The 16,005-nt window shown below is 67.3% G+C and overlaps 1 protein-coding gene across 1 annotated transcript; it reads left to right on the plus strand.

The window, feature by feature from the left end:
* Nucleotides 1–1,494: 1,494 nt before the first annotated feature.
* Nucleotides 1,495–6,104, plus strand: LOC138066529 (T-cell activation Rho GTPase-activating protein-like; the record flags this gene model as incomplete). The annotated part of the gene is made up of 5 exons (XM_068936400.1): nucleotides 1,495–1,609; nucleotides 4,529–4,701; nucleotides 4,891–5,052; nucleotides 5,570–5,679; nucleotides 5,969–6,104. Coding segments are annotated over exons 1-5 (696 nt in total), but the record flags the coding sequence as incomplete, so codon positions are not given.
* Between the last annotated feature and the right edge of the window lie 9,901 nt (nucleotides 6,105–16,005).

Consider the following 16,005-nt stretch of genomic DNA (forward strand, 5'->3'; position numbering starts at 1 on the left):
CGCCAGAAGACACGGTGTTTGAGAAGCCTCCTCGGGCTGTGCAAAAGAGAAGAGCAGTCCCGCCTTCTGCACGGGTGACCGGGGACGATGGCCTGGAGAGGAAGATGGGAGACCTGGAGAAAGCCTTCACTTGTCTTTCACGCCAAGGTCTGCTTTTGCCACAGCCTTGCTGCCCAGCCGGAAACAGCCCAGCTGGGGCACCAGCAATCGCATGCAGCTGCGGGAGCGTGGTGCCAGGCTCCCCACTCTCCCTCCTGCTCCTCCGCACCGCCTCACCTGCCAGCCCTCGCTGCCCCAGCCGCAGGCTCCCGGAACGGGCAAGGCACAGCATACGCGTCCACACTCCAATAAAAGAATTACTGACGCTAGAGCGGGTGTTGCGCGGTGTATCAAAAGCTACAGCTCGGCAAAAACGACCGCAAAACAACTGCAGAGCAGCTTTGCGCTCGGGCAAAGCCTGCCTGATGTACGAGGCCGAGCTCTTTGCAGCCCCCAGCAGGAGGGGAAAAGCAAGCGTTAGGCCAGCCTGAGTGCGTTTTTGGGAAGCGAGCACACAGAGCAGTCCCTTTTGCTCCCACCTGCGCCTCACTCCTTGGCTCTCCCTGGTCTTGTTTTTCAAGGGCTCATTGAGGAGCGGCAGACCTCCTCCAAGCGGGGCTGGAGGAAAGGAGAGGTGCACATCTTCTGCTACTCAGCAGTCATGCCTTCGCCCCCGCCTGGCCGTGCATGCCCTCAGCTACAGCCGCAAAGGCCATGGCCATGGCCAGGCAGCCTCCCGCAAAGCAAGAGGTTCTCCTGGCAATACAAAAGCAGGCTGTTTCTGCCTCCAAGGCGTGTTCAGAGAGCCCCAGGAAAGCAGGAGGCAGAGCAGCCCCTGGTCTGCAGCTTGCAGATCAGCCAGGTTGCTTGTGGCTGCCCAAGGGGCAGAAGGGGCTGAGAGCCTGGAGGGTGGTGCTGCCGTTGGGAGGGATCTGGACAGGCTGGACCGTCAGGCAGACAGGACCCTCGTGAAGGTCAGCACAGGCAAGGGCAGAGTGGCAGTGCCCGCCAGGAGGACTAAGGCCCGCCAGCCGGGCCGCGTGCGGGCCGACCTGCTGCAGAGCAGCTTGGCAGAGGAGAGCGTGGGGGTGCTGGTGGAAAAGAGGTTGCGCAGGAGGCAGCAGGGTGCCCTGGTGGCAAATGTGGTCTCTGGGGCTGCGTTAGGAAGGGTGTTGCCAGCAGGCTGAGGGAGGTGATGGGGCCGGGCGGCTGAGCATGGCTGAGAGCCCTGTGGAGTGCTGGGTGCAGCGCTGGGCTGCGCAGGGCAAGGGAGCCACGGAGCTCGGGGAGCGACTGCAGCAAAGGGCTCCTCAGGGGAGGAAGGGGCTGACGCAGGTGTGCTGTGAGGAACAGCTGCGAGAGCTGGGCCTGTTGCGCGTGGACAAGGGGAGAGCGAGGGCGGATCTGATCGCTGTGCAGCTGTGTGGAAATAGCTGAAGAGATGGGATAGGCAGGATGGAGGCAGACTCGTGTGCGGGCTGCCCAGTGACAGCCCAAGAGGCCCTGGGCACCAACGGCAAATCGGCAGAACGGCAGCTGCTGTCCGACTCGACGGCAGACCTTCTTTGCTGTGAGGGTGCGGGAGCCCGGGAAGAGGTTGCCCAGAGAGGTGGTGGAGTCTCCACCTTAGGCGACAGGCAGAAGGCGGGTGCCCACGGTCCTGGGCAACCTGCTGCGGGGGAGCGTGCTGGAGCAGGGGGGTTGGACTAGATGATCTGCAGAGGGGCCTTGCAAACTCAGCCGGCCAGGCGGGAGAGCGAAGGGCGCCTGGCGGCAGCGAGCAACGGTGGCCCGGGCCACGCGCTGCGCTCCCAGGCTGCAGGCTTGGCAATCAGGCGGCGGCGGCGGAGGCGCTGGAGGCGGGGAGACCGCCCGGAGTTCCCGCAGCCCCCGCGGCCGGCGCATCACAATGTGCCACCGTGGCACCGTAGCGACCCCGGCCACGGGCGGCAGCGCGGGTGGCCCAGGTGGGCACTGTGCTGGTGCGGGACAGCGCAGGCTGAGGCGGCTCCCAGCCTGGTGACACTGCCCGGCACCGGGACGCGCTTCCAGGCTCGCGCAGGCCGGAGCAGCGCCGAGCACTGCGCGGCGCGGGACAGGGCCCCACGGCAGCCGCCTGCCCGGCGGCAGCGGCATGGGGCAGGCCCACTGCTGCGGTGCCCGGGGCGCTGCCGGCCCCGCTGCTGGCACGCGGGCACAGCCCGCGGCCCCCGGCCCCGCGGCTCCTGGCGCCCGCCACGGGCTCTGGGGCAGGGCAGCCTGCCGGCCCGCGCCGCCCCTCGGCCCCTTTGTCTCCAGCAGCAGCTCCCAGCTGCTGCTCGCCCTCCGCGTGCGGGTCACCCGGCACCACCGCACGCGCCACAGGCACCTCCTGCTCTTCCCCCACGCAGTCACCATCGCCAGCTTCAGGTAAGAAGAGCGGCGCGCGCCTCCTTCCTCCCCGCCACCCCCTCCGCCCCCCGGCCCCGGGCACATCCCCTCGCCCAGGGGCTCCCGCCAAACCGGGCACGCCAGGAGCTTCTCTGCAAGGCGGCCGGGTGGCCGCACAAGGGCGCAGGCTCCTGCCCTTGTCCTCCTGCCCCGCGCGCCCTGCCCGAGCGTCCTGCTGCCAGCGCTGCCCGGCAGCGCCTTCGGCAAAGTGCCCTGCGCCTGCGCGGCCAAGGAGGCTCCTTGCTGCCGCCCAGGGCTCGGCGCCGCCCTGCCCACGCGCAGCTGGCCTTGCCCCCCGGCGCACCCGCGCACCGCAGGCGCTGCTCTTCCTCCCTGCAGATGCGGCTCCACCTTCCGCCTGAAGCACCGGCTGCATCTCAGCGACCTCTGGGTGCTGTGCAGCGAGGAGGTGGCCGCGGCCCGGCCGCAGGACGAGGAGGAGGTCTTTGGCCTCAAGTGCAGCCACAGCCTCATCCTCGTCTGGCCCAGCAACCTCTGTGTGGTGACTTTTGGGTGAGTCGGGGCGCCGCGTCCCAGGGCCGCGCACCGCTCCCTGCCCTGGCCCAGAGCTGCTTGGGGCCGCCTCTGCGGCACGGCGCAGGAGCAGGAGCAGCGCGGGCTGAGGCTGCGTCTCCTGTGCGCTGCAGGTCGCAGGAGGTGAAGCAGCTCTGGCTGGACGCCCTGCTCCGGTAAGCCCTGCCGGGCAATTGCACCTGGGGCCGCGGGGCTGCGGGCGGGCGAGCGCTGCAGGGGGAGCTGCAGGCGGGCAGAGCAAAGGAGCCGCGGGCAGAGGTGCAGCCGCTGCTCAGGGCAGCCGCTGGGCCGAGCGGCGGGAGTCGCTCCGCCTCGGCCTTGCACGGCAGCAGCGCCGCCCGCCCGCCCGCCCGCCGGGAGCGGAGAGCACAGCTGCTTGCGGGCAGGCCGGCGGGCCGCGAGCCGCGGGCGCCTGTCGCCGGCCGGAGGAAGGAGGCCCGCAGGCAGCCGGAGGCAGGGCGCTGCGGAGCGGTGCTGGCAGCCCGCCCTGCTGCAGGGCCTCGGGGGCCGGGGGCCGGCCGCGGAGAGCCGCGAGGGCGGGGGCTGAGAGAGCTCTTCCCGCGCCCTTCCCTGTGCGCAGGCCGAGCCCAGGAGCCCCGGGAGCCAGAGTCACCCGCCTGCCCTCCCTGCGGCTCCTCACCAAGGTGGTCGGCTTCTACGGCCCCGTAAGTGTCCTCCCGCAGCGCCCTCCGCCCCAACAGCCCCTCGCCGGCCCCCAAGGCACCCTCCGCCGAGTTGCTGACGGCGCCTCTCGCCTCTCTCGCCCAGGAGGTGTCGCTGACGGCCGCCACCGTGGAGACGCTCCTTGTGGTGGAGGTGAGCAGGGGCTCCCTTGCCGCGGCCCGGGCTGCCTGTGCACGGCACCCGGGGCAGCACCGTGGGGCAGCGGCCCGGGGCACGCCAAGGCAGCAGACGGCCCGTGCCGGGCAGAGCACCCCAGCGCAGACCGTGCCGCGCGGCCCCGCGCAGAGCCCTCGGGCCGCCCTGCGGCTGCTCGGCCCCAGGGCAGCCGCCTCCGCCTGCGCGCGGGCGGCTGTGGGCTGCAGGGCCCGTCTGGGGGCGCTGGCTCCAGCAGCAGCCTTTGCCACAGCCCCCGTGCCCCAGGCAGGCAGTGTCCGGCCCGCACCTGGGCCTCTCCTCCGCAGGCCTTGGGCCACCTCTGCTTCTCCCGGCAGCCTCGCACACAGCTGCCTGCCGCGCTGCAGCAGCTGCCTGCTGGCCCCAGCTGCTGACGGGCCGCCCTCTAACCTTCAGCCGTTTCTCCCAGGCGGACGCCAAGAAACGTCCCCGCTTGGACCCGTCCCCCACGGAGGAGGCACTCGGCCGCTCCGCTGGTGAGCCTGAGAAAGAAAGGCAGCAGCTGCCTTGTGACACGCTGCTGCTTTCCTCCCGCCCGGCACAACCTCTGCGCCCGGCCACAAGCTGGAGGAGCTGCCTCACAGGGCGCCGCACGCAGGCGGACGGCACCATCCGGCTCTCTCGGGCCGCTTTGCTCCCCTGAGTTTTGCTTTCCTTTTGCTTGCAGCAGAGGGAGCGAAGGCAAGGAGGCAGGGGATCTCCTGGCCGCTCGCTCGGACAGGGACCTCTGCCAGCGGGGACCGCCCAGGGCAGCGCGACTCTGGCGCCAGGCTCGCTCTCTTTGGGCAGCCTCTGGCAGTCACCTGCGCCGAAGACGGCAGCCTGGCCCAGCCAGTCCAGGTAAGCAAGCCTGCCGACAGAGGCGTCCCGCTTGGGCCTTCTGGAGCGAGGCAGCTTCCCGCCGCCAGCAGCTGTGCCGGGGCTCTGCAGAGAGAGGCGATGTGGGGATTTGCCCTCCTCACGCGCTGCCGACGCCCAGCCATGTGGCCGGATTCAGGATGCTCCTTTTCTGCCCATGTCTTGCTGCAGGATCTCCTGGCTATCTTGTACCAGAAAGGGCCTGGCACGGAGGGCATCTTCAGGAAGGCGGCCAACGAGAAGGCTCGCAAGGAGCTCAAGGAGGTCCTCAACCAGGGCGAGAGCGCTGACCTGCACAGCAAACCCGTGCACCTCTTGGCAGCGGTGCTGAAGGTGACTTGCTCTGGCGTTTAGCTCTCCGAGCACGGGGGTAATGCGCACGGGCCCCTGCCAGTGCCTCGACGGAGCTTGCTGGGACTCCAAGCTCAGAGCACACTGAAGCCACGCTCCGTGGCTCCGGCGCAGGACAGTTGGGCCTTTCTCTTTGCCAGGGCATTCTTCAGCCGCCCTCCTCCTGCCCCTCATTCCTTGCATGCCCGTGGCAAAGTCCCTGCCTCCGCCTGCGCCTGCGCCTCCTCCTCCTCAGCACCCTCGTCTCCTCACTGAGCACTGCCGAGCCTGAGGCCGGCCCCCAAGGCTCAGCTGGGAGCTGGGGCCCGCTCCTGCACTCGCCCCAGGGCACTTGGCCTGTGCTGCCGCAGCCCGCTCCTCTGCCAGCGGCCAGCAGCACCTCTGGCAGCTCTGGGCAGCTCAAACCTACCTGCCTCCGAGGGAGCCCAAGCCACGGCCAGGCTCCCGCTCTGCTCAGCAGCAGTGTCCAGAGCCTCCCCTAAGTTCCTTGGCCTTGCAGGACTTCCTCCGAAGCATCCCCTCCAGTCTCCTCTCGGACAAGCTCTACGACGAGTGGATGCTAGCGCTGGAGGAGCCAAGGCAGCAGGACAAGATTGACAAACTGCAAGAGTAAGCTTTGGGAGCAGTCCGCCCGGGTGGGAGGGGCTGGGAGAGGCCCGGGCCTTCTCTGCAGAAGGGCGGTGTCCTGTAGAAAGCTGCCGTTCCTGTCAGCTTGCTGTTGCTCCGGAGGGGGCTGGTGTTGGGCGCCAGGGGCCCGGAGAAGCCCTTCTCTCCCAGGAGCTCTTCCACGAAAGACAGAGCACGAGGAAGCCTCGTTGCTCAGGAGAGCTTGCTGCGGGGAAGAAGGAGCGGCCCCTGCAGGCCGCATGACTCTGAGCTCTTGCTGGTGTTCCCGCAGGGTGGCTGGCAAGCTGCCGAGGGCCAACCGGCTCCTGCTGCAGCGTTTGCTCGCCGTGCTGCACCACGTCAGCGAAAACGTGGAGAGCAGCAGGATGAATGCCAGCAACCTGGCCATCTGTGTGGGGCCAAATATGCTGAGCGCTGACCCAGACAACGTGCTCCCGCTGGCCGTGCAGAGGGAGAGGACCGACAAGGTGTGCTGAAGTCAGCCCCGAGCTCTGGCCTTGCGGGCAGCTCTGGGCCACCCGCACAGCTCCCCCTGCCCTTGCCAAGCAGCACCGCTGAACAGGGCCCGTGCTCGACGCTCGGCACGCTCTGCCACGCGGCAGGCACATCTCTGAAACCAATGGGTGTCTGCGTGCAGGTCACAGCCCTGGTGCAGTTCCTCATCGACAACTGCCGAGCAGTATTTGGCCAGGACATCGCCTTGCCTTTCAGGCGCTCGGCCGAGGAGGCACCGCTGGAGCAGCCCGACAGCTGCCCAGGTAGGAGGCTGGGCGGGGGACGGCCACAGGCCAGGGCTGCTGCTTTACAGCCTTCCACTGGCTCTCAGAAGACATCGGTGGCAACGCACACAGGTGCCGAGGGTTGGCTACAGTCTTGCGGTGCTTTTCTACTGCTGCGCCGGGAAAAGGACAGCCGTGCCAGAGCAGCTTTCGTGGCAGACGGCCAACGTGTGTACGTTGCTGCTGTGTAGCTAGGTGCTAACTGTGGCCCAGAAGTGCCCTCGGCCCAGACGTTGCCCTGGGGGGCCCTTGTGCTTCCTTAGCTTCTCCTCTAGCGCAGAGGCCAGAGGAGATGGCATCAGGCGCGGCTGTGCCGGCCCACAGAGACTGTCCCCTTGGACCTCGGCATGGCCCCTAACAAATACCTGACGGGCTCTCGCTCCCCACAGGACAGCCAGGGGCTCCGCAGCACAACGCTCCTGCCTGCGACAGCCCAGAGCCGGCAGCTGCAGGCAGCCCCCCAACCTCACTGATGGAGCAGCCCAGCGGGAGCAGCAGCACTCGCCACCCACCATATCCTACCTGCGCCTCTGCCCCTTCCCTCCGCAATGTTGACAACGGCATCCGCAGCATGCCCAGGTGGCTCTCGGAGCCGCAGCTCGCCTTCCACAACCGCTCGGAAGGCAGGCGAAGGGAGCAGGAGCTGAGCGCAAGCGAGGGCGGTTCTCCAGGCCAGCAGTAACAGCTGAGGCTGGCGAAGGAGGCCCTTGAAACAAGGCCTTGCAGTGTTGCCTTGGCAAGTAGCCAACGGCCCTCTCCACACAAACCCTCCTCCAGCTGCTCCCTGCAGACCTCCTCCTCTGGTGGGATGCCTCCGTCTGCAGCAGCTCCACACTGCTTTCACCCTCGCCTCCCGCCCAGACCTTGTGACACGGGCGCCAGGCTGCTTCCAGCAAGCGCCACCACCGGAGCCCAGCAGGACAGCTAGCAGCATTGCAGGTCATGCTCTGCAGCAAAGCGCAGGAAAACGTGTGCAATACAACCAGGGCTCGGGGCCTGGGAAAAGCCTGCGTTTCCAGATAGACAGCTCAACAAGGAGAGACCGTGTGTTCTCCTCCAGAAGTGGGCAGCAAAACAGGCCAGGCAATAAAAGCCATTGCATTGCCCGTGGCATATCAGCAGAGGCCCCGTTCCAGGGCAGCGGAGCAAGTGTTCAGAGAGGAGGGTGGACCAGACCAACGCGCTTGCAAAGAGGCTGCCAGAAGCTGCCTGAGCCCACAGCTTCCCTCCTACAGCCTCCCAGTGCTCATTGCCTGAGAGCCCCGTCTCAATGCTGCCAAGCACCCACTGAAGGGCTTCCGTGCTTGGGCCCCCAGTGGCTACGAGGAGGGACAACTGTGCCTGAATCTATCGCAGCAGAGGTAGAAAACATTCCCGCAGCTTCTCCTCAAGAGCCTTGAGAACTGCCTGAGGACCTCTTGGCGGATGGCGAGCAGGCTCTCCTGGCTTCAGGAGTCAAGCAGGAGCTCTGCGTGATTGGCTGACGGTACGCTCCACGTGGAATTGGGACGCTCAGCCTCACGCAGCATGAAGTGCTTTCCACAACAAAATGCTTGCTTAACCATCTAGGGACGCCCCCCACCACCGCCACCCCCGCCACCACCCCGCTACACGCTCCTTTCCACTGCAAAGCGGCCTAGGGCAGAAGGGCTGTCAGGAGGCACGGTGGCAACAAAATGTGCAAGGTGGCAAGGATTACACTGTTACCAGAGGCTGGAAGTTTTGGCAAGGGTCCCAGCCGAGGCACCCTGCCTTGGAGCAAGTGTTGCGAGCTGCCTAAGAAGGGCAGCTCACGACTGAGCCACGGTGGCCAGAGGGGGAAAAAGCTCTGTGTGCTGGGCAGTGTAGAAGGCCCTCGTCGGAACGCAGCTACCGAAGAACTCTTATTCGCCTTGCCAGGGAGTGCAGCGACTAGGCACGCTCCTGCAAAAAGCAAGACTGGAGGCCGACGGGCTCTCCTTCCTGGCGTCCTTCAGGGGAACACGTGGGTACCTACGGCGGCAGGAGCTGCTTTGCCTGGCCTCAGGCACGGCACTTAGGAGAGCAGTAAGCGCTGCAGCTCCTGGCTAGGCAGTCGAGGATGGAGCTGTCCTACCGTGGCCAGAGCTCGGGAGGAAACACTGCAGGAGGAAACGCTGCCCCGGGGCCTGCGTCTGGCAACGCGGCTGTGCTACTGAGGCAGCGGCATGTGGCAATGGCTTGGGAGGCGTCTGTGTCTCCACCTTCAAGACTATTCGCGGCAAAGAGGAGGTCAAGTGGGAAGCTGGCAACCTTAGGCATCGTAACGTGCCGTACGCTTCGCAACAAATCGCCGAGGAGAACGACTGCTTACCTTCTCGTGTGACTGAACCCGAGGCGTCTTCTGTGGCACCGCTGAATACCTCCGTAACACTGCCAGTAACCTTCCCTCAACTAGACAACTGCCTCCAAACCAAGAAAACCAACCGCCCAGCAACCTCCCAAAGAAGCCAAGGTTACTGAATGCCTGTCCACCAAGTGGACAACACTTTGAAGGGGAAGAAGCAAAAAGGAGGTCGGGCAACAGTACCAAACCGGCTGAGTGAGCAACAGTGGACAGCAGCCTCAGTGGTCGTCAGTGGGATGAGAGCTTGAATGGCTGCTCCCCAAAAGCTCTCAAGGCCTTGCGAATGACGGTGCATCCTCTGCTCGTCCAGTTCCTAAACACCGCCTTGTTCTTTGTTGTAGCCTTGCTATGGACCTGTTACTTTGGAATGTGACTAGCTCCCCTGCCACGCGGGGAAGCCCTCTGCGAAGCTGCTCAGAGAGGACGGGGCTGTGAGAGCCCGCCCTCCTGAGAGGGGCTGCAGGCAGTAGGCCTGCTCGGCACACCCAGGAGCCCTGAGAGCGGGGCAAAGCAGGCGCAAAATGCTGCTTTCTTGGGCCACCTTGCCTGCCTCTGCATGGCTGGAGGCCCCCGGCTCCCATGGCAAGCAGCGCAGCAAGGCCGGCGCGAAGGTCACTTGGCAACTCAGCCAGGCAGGCAACCTCGGAAGGGAACCTCAGTGGTGAGTTCCCTGAGCCCACAAGTGATGGAGTGCCCGTAGCTGAGCACGTCCCGCTGCAAAACTCAGAGGACGAGAGCAGGCTGTTGCTCTGCTACTGCTTACCCTTCTGTCTGAACTGCCGTAGCAGGCCGTCCTTACTGCCTGCCTCACCTGGACAAAGAGGGAAAGCTTCTGAGCAACTGCTGAAGGCTCCACAGGGAGAAGAGGAGGCGACTTTGTAAAGCAAGAGGCTGAGAGGAGCGGCAAGGCAAATGCCTGGCAAAAGGGCATCTGCTCTGGTGAAAGCGATCTAACGCCCATCCGCACAGCCGGCTCACCTCTGCCCGGGCAGCCACGAGCCTGCGCGGGCGTTGGGGCAGCAGCTGTTCTGAAGGCCTCCCCGAACCAAGCGCTAAAGAAATGGTTCACAGATCCCCAGGAGACGTTGACTCTCGCAAGCTCCTCTTCACCTGCCCTGGAAGAATGTCCAGAGGTTTCACCCGCTCCAAACAAAACTGGCTCTTTAGGCAAGCAGCTCGTGACAGAAGGGATCCCGCGGCCGCTCCACGCTCGCCCGTCCTACCAGCCACAGTGCTGCCGCCAGCCTCGCTGACCGAGGCGGCCATCGAAACGCAAAGCCTGCACCTTCAGGCTGCCACGCGCAACGCTGGCAGCACGGAGCAGCATTTTGTTCAGTTGTGAGGCCCCCGGCAAGACACTTGCAGGACACGTGTGCCGGGAGGACAGCCTGGGGATAAAGGCTGAAGGCTTGCAGTCGGGTAATTTCACTGCAGCCTCCTTTTGCCTCGTGCTTGCTGCACAGCCTGGCCCTTTGCCCTTCAAGCCCACGGCTCGCAGGGCACATGCCTGTCTACTTCCTCCATGCCCTGAGGAGGAGGTTACTGCGCTCAGCTTTCTCCGCGCCGCTGACTTCTCTGCCTCTGGTTCTGCTGCACAAAGGCGGGACTTCCCACAGCACGGGCAGCTGGCCACCTCTGTCTGGGATTCGCCAGCCCGCTCTCTCGAGCACCACCGCTTAGGCGGTGAGTGAGGGACGGCAGTGTCACTCCCGAGCTTGGCAGAGCCCTGTCCTCCAAGGGCGACGGCACGTGGCACGACACAAAGCACGCCGGCGCACCCACTCGGTGCCTAACAGACGCCAGAAGACACGGTGTTTGAGAAGCCTCCTCGGGCTGTGCAAAAGAGAAGAGCAGTCCCGCCTTCTGCACGGGTGACCGGGGACGATGGCCTGGAGAGGAAGATGGGAGACCTGGAGAAAGCCTTCACTTGTCTTTCACGCCAAGGTCTGCTTTTGCCACAGCCTTGCTGCCCAGCCGGAAACAGCCCAGCTGGGGCACCAGCAATCGCATGCAGCTGCGGGAGCGTGGTGCCAGGCTCCCCACTCTCCCTCCTGCTCCTCCGCACCGCCTCACCTGCCAGCCCTCGCTGCCCCAGCCGCAGGCTCCCGGAACGGGCAAGGCACAGCATACGTGTCCACACTCCAATAAAAGAATTACTGACGCTAGAGCGGGTGTTGCGCGGTGTATCAAAAGCTACAGCTCGGCAAAAACGACCGCAAAACAACTGCAGAGCAGCTTTGCGCTCGGGCAAAGCCTGCCTGATGTACGAGGCTGAGCTCTTTGCAGCCCCCAGCAGGAGGGGAAAAGCAAGCGTTAGGCCAGCCTGAGTGCGTTTTTGGGAAGCGAGCACACAGAACAGTCCCTTTTGCTCCCACCTGCGCCTCACTCCTTGGCTCTCCCTGGTCTTGTTTTTCAAGGGCTCATTGAGGAGCGGCAGACCTCCTCCAAGCGGGGCTGGAGGAAAGGAGAGGTGCACATCTTCTGCTACTCAGCAGTCATGCCTTCGCCCCCGCCTGGCCGTGCATGCCCTCAGCTACAGCCGCAAAGGCCATGGCCATGGCCAGGCAGCCTCCCGCAAAGCAAGAGGTTCTCCTGGCAATACAAAAGCAGGCTGTTTCTGCCTCCAAGGCGTGTTCAGAGAGCCCCAGGAAAGCAGGAGGCAGAGCAGCCCCTGGTCTGCAGCTTGCAGATCAGCCAGGTTGCTTGTGGCTGCCCAAGGGGCAGAAGGGGCTGAGAGCCTGGAGGGTGGTGCTGCCGTTGGGAGGGATCTGGACAGGCTGGACCGTCAGGCAGACAGGACCCTCGTGAAGGTCAGCACAGGCAAGGGCAGAGTGGCAGTGCTCGCCAGGAGGACTAAGGCCTGCCAGCCGGGCCGCGTGCGGGCCGACCTGCTGCAGAGCAGCTTGGCAGAGGAGAGCGTGGGGGTGCTGGTGGAAAAGAGGTTGCGCAGGAGGCAGCAGGGTGCCCTGGTGGCAAATGTGGTCTCTGGGGCTGCGTTAGGAAGGGTGTTGCCAGCAGGCTGAGGGAGGTGATGGGGCCGGGTGGCTGAGCATGGCTGAGAGCCCTGTGGAGTGCTGGGTGCAGCGCTGGGCTGCGCAGGGCAAGGGAGCCACGGAGCTCGGGGAGCGACTGCAGCAAAGGGCTCCTCAGGGGAGGAAGGGGCTGACGCAGGTGTGCTGTGAGGAACGGCTGCGAGAGCTGGGCCTGTTGCGCGTGGACAAGGGGAGAGCGAGGGCGGATCTGATCGCTGTGCAGCTGTGTGGAAATAGCTGAAGAGATGGGATAGGCAGGATGGAGGCAGACTCGTGTGCAGGCTGCCCAGTGACAGCCCAAGAGGCCCTGGGCACCAACGGCAAATCGGCAGAACGGCAGCTGCTGTCCGACTCGACGGCAGACCTTCTTTGCTGTGAGGGTGCGGGAGCCCGGGAAGAGGTTGCCCAGAGAGGTGGTGGAGTCTCCACCTTAGGCGACAGGCAGAAGGCGGGTGCCCACGGTCCTGGGCAACCTGCTGCGGGGGAGCGTGCTGGAGCAGGGGGGTTGGACTAGATGATCTGCAGAAGGGCCTTGCAAACTCAGCCGGCCAGGCGGGAGAGCGAAGGGCGCCTGGCGGCAGCGAGCAACGGTGGCCCGGGCCACGCGCTGCGCTCCCAGGCTGCAGGCTTGGCAATCAGGCGGCGGCGGCGGAGGTGCTGGAGGCGGGGAGACCGCCCGGAGTTCCCGCAGCCCCCGCGGCCGGCGCATCACAATGTGCCACCGTGGCACCGTAGCGACCCCGGCCACGGGCGGCAGCGCGGGTGGCCCAGGTGGGCACTGTGCTGGTGCGGGACAGCGCAGGCTGAGGCGGCTCCCAGCCTGGTGACACTGCCCGGCACCGGGACGCGCTTCCAGGCTCGCGCAGGCCGGAGCAGCGCCGAGCACTGCGCGGCGCGGGACAGGGCCCCACGGCAGCCGCCTGCCCGGCGGCAGCGGCATGGGGCAGGCCCACTGCTGCGGCGCCCGGGGCGCTGCCGGCCCCGCTGCCGGCACGCGGGCACAGCCCGCGGCCCCCGGCCCCGCGGCTCCTGGCGCCCGCCACGGGCTCTGGGGCAGGGCAGCCTGCCGGCCCGCGCCGCCCCTCGGCCCCTTTGTCTCCAGCAGCAGCTCCCAGCTGCTGCTCGCCCTCCGCGTGCGGGTCACCCGGCACCACCGCACGCGCCACAGGCACCTCCTGCTCTTCCCCCACGCAGTCGCCATCGCCAGCTTCAGGTAAGAAGAGCGGCGCGCGCCTCCTTCCTCCCCGCCACCCCCTCCGCCCCCCGGCCCCGGGCACATCCCCTCGCCCAGGGGCTCCCGCCAAACCGGGCACGCCAGGAGCTTCTCTGCAAGGCGGCCGGGTGGCCGCACAAGGGCGCAGGCTCCTGCCCTTGTCCTCCTGCCCCGCGCGCCCTGCTCGAGCGTCCTGCTGCCAGCGCTGCCCGGCAGCGCCTTCGGCAAAGTGCCCTGCGCCTGCGCGGCCAAGGAGGCTCCTTGCTGCCGCCCGGGGCTCGGCGCCGCCCTGCCCACGCGCAGCTGGCCTTGCCCCCCGGCGCACCCGCGCACCGCAGGCGCTGCTCTTCCTCCCTGCAGATGCGGCTCCACCTTCCGCCTGAAGCACCGGCTGCATCTCAGCGACCTCTGGGTGCTGTGCAGCGAGGAGGTGGCCGCGGCCCGGCCGCAGGACGAGGAGGAGGTCTTTGGCCTCAAGTGCAGCCACAGCCTCATCCTCGTCTGGCCCAGCAACCTCTGCGTGGTGACTTTTGGGTGAGTCGGGGCGCCGCGTCCCAGGGCCGCGCACCGCTCCCTGCCCTGGCCCAGAGCTGCTTGGGGCCGCCTCTGCGGCACGGCGCAGGAGCAGGAGCAGCGCGGGCTGAGGCTGCGTCTCCTGTGCGCTGCAGGTCGCAGGAGGTGAAGCAGCTCTGGCTGGACGCCCTGCTCCGGTAAGCCCTGCCGGGCAATTGCACCTGGGGCCGCGGGGCTGCGGGCGGGCGAGCGCTGCAGGGGGAGCTGCAGGCGGGCAGAGCAAAGGAGCCGCGGGCAGAGGTGCAGCCGCTGCTCAGGGCAGCCGCTGGGCCGAGCGGCGGGAGTCGCTCCGCCTCGGCCTTGCACGGCAGCAGCGCCGCCCGCCCGCCCGCCCGCCCGCCGGGAGCGGAGAGCACAGCTGCTTGCGGGCAGGCCGGCGGGCCGCGAGCCGCGGGCGCCTGTCGCCGGCCGGAGGAAGGAGGCCCGCAGGCAGCCGGAGGCAGGGCGCTGCGGAGCGGTGCTGGCAGCCCGCCCTGCTGCAGGGCCTCGGGGGCCGGGGGCCGGCCGCGGAGAGCCGCGAGGGCGGGGGCTGAGAGAGCTCTTCCCGCGCCCTTCCCTGTGCGCAGGCCGAGCCCAGGAGCCCCGGGAGCCAGAGTCACCCGCCTGCCCTCCCTGCGGCTCCTCACCAAGGTGGTCGGCTTCTACGGCCCCGTAAGTGTCCTCCCGCAGCGCCCTCCGCCCCAACAGCCCCTCGCCGGCCCCCAAGGCACCCTCCGCCGAGTTGCTGACGGCGCCTCTCGCCTCTCTCGCCCAGGAGGTGTCGCTGACGGCCGCCACCGTGGAGACGCTCCTTGTGGTGGAGGTGAGCAGGGGCTCCCTTGCCGCGGCCCGGGCTGCCTGTGCACGGCACCCGGGGCAGCACCGTGGGGCAGCGGCCCGGGGCACGCCAAGGCAGCAGACGGCCCGTGCCGGGCAGAGCACCCCAGCGCAGACCGTGCCGCGCGGCCCCGCGCAGAGCCCTCGGGCCGCCCTGCGGCTGCTCGGCCCCAGGGCAGCCGCCTCCGCCTGCGCGCGGGCGGCTGTGGGCTGCAGGGCCCGTCTGGGGGCGCTGGCTCCAGCAGCAGCCTTTGCCACAGCCCCCGTGCCCCAGGCAGGCAGTGTCCGGCCCGCACCTGGGCCTCTCCTCCGCAGGCCTTGGGCCACCTCTGCTTCTCCCGGCAGCCTCGCACACAGCTGCCTGCCGCGCTGCAGCAGCTGCCTGCTGGCCCCAGCTGCTGACGGGCCGCCCTCTAACCTTCAGCCGTTTCTCCCAGGCGGACGCCAAGAAACGTCCCCGCTTGGACCCGTCCCCCACGGAGGAGGCACTCGGCCGCTCCGCTGGTGAGCCTGAGAAAGAAAGGCAGCAGCTGCCTTGTGACACGCTGCTGCTTTCCTCCCGCCCGGCACAACCTCTGCGCCCGGCCACAAGCTGGAGGAGCTGCCTCACAGGGCGCCGCACGCAGGCGGACGGCACCATCCGGCTCTCTCGGGCCGCTTTGCTCCCCTGAGTTTTGCTTTCCTTTTGCTTGCAGCAGAGGGAGCGAAGGCAAGGAGGCAGGGGATCTCCTGGCCGCTCGCTCGGACAGGGACCTCTGCCAGCGGGGACCGCCCAGGGCAGCGCGACTCTGGCGCCAGGCTCGCTCTCTTTGGGCAGCCTCTGGCAGTCACCTGCGCCGAAGACGGCAGCCTGGCCCAGCCAGTCCAGGTAAGCAAGCCTGCCGACAGAGGCGTCCCGCTTGGGCCTTCTGGAGCGAGGCAGCTTCCCGCCGCCAGCAGCTGTGCCGGGGCTCTGCAGAGAGAGGCGATGTGGGGATTTGCCCTCCTCACGCGCTGCCGACGCCCAGCCATGTGGCCGGATTCAGGATGCTCCTTTTCTGCCCATGTCTTGCTGCAGGATCTCCTGGCTATCTTGTACCAGAAAGGGCCTGGCACGGAGGGCATCTTCAGGAAGGCGGCCAACGAGAAGGCTCGCAAGGAGCTCAAGGAGGTCCTCAACCAGGGCGAGAGCGCTGACCTGCACAGCAAACCCGTGCACCTCTTGGCAGCGGTGCTGAAGGTGACTTGCTCTGGCGTTTAGCTCTCCGAGCACGGGGGTAATGCGCACGGGCCCCTGCCAGTGCCTCGACGGAGCTTGCTGGGACTCCAAGCTCAGAGCACACTGAAGCCACGCTCCGTGGCTCCGGCGCAGGACAGTTGGGCCTTTCTCTTTGCCAGGGCATTCTTCAGCCGCCCTCCTCCTGCCCCTCATTCCTTGCATGCCCGTGGCAAAGTCCCTGCCTCCGCCTGCGCCTGCGCCTCCTCCTCCTCAGCACCCTCGTCTCCTCACTGAGCACTGCCGAGCCTGAGGCCGGCCCCCAAGGCTCAGCT

This window comes from Struthio camelus, chromosome 3, assembly GCF_040807025.1.
Source record: "Struthio camelus isolate bStrCam1 chromosome 3, bStrCam1.hap1, whole genome shotgun sequence".
Lineage (NCBI taxonomy): Eukaryota > Metazoa > Chordata > Aves > Struthioniformes > Struthionidae > Struthio > Struthio camelus.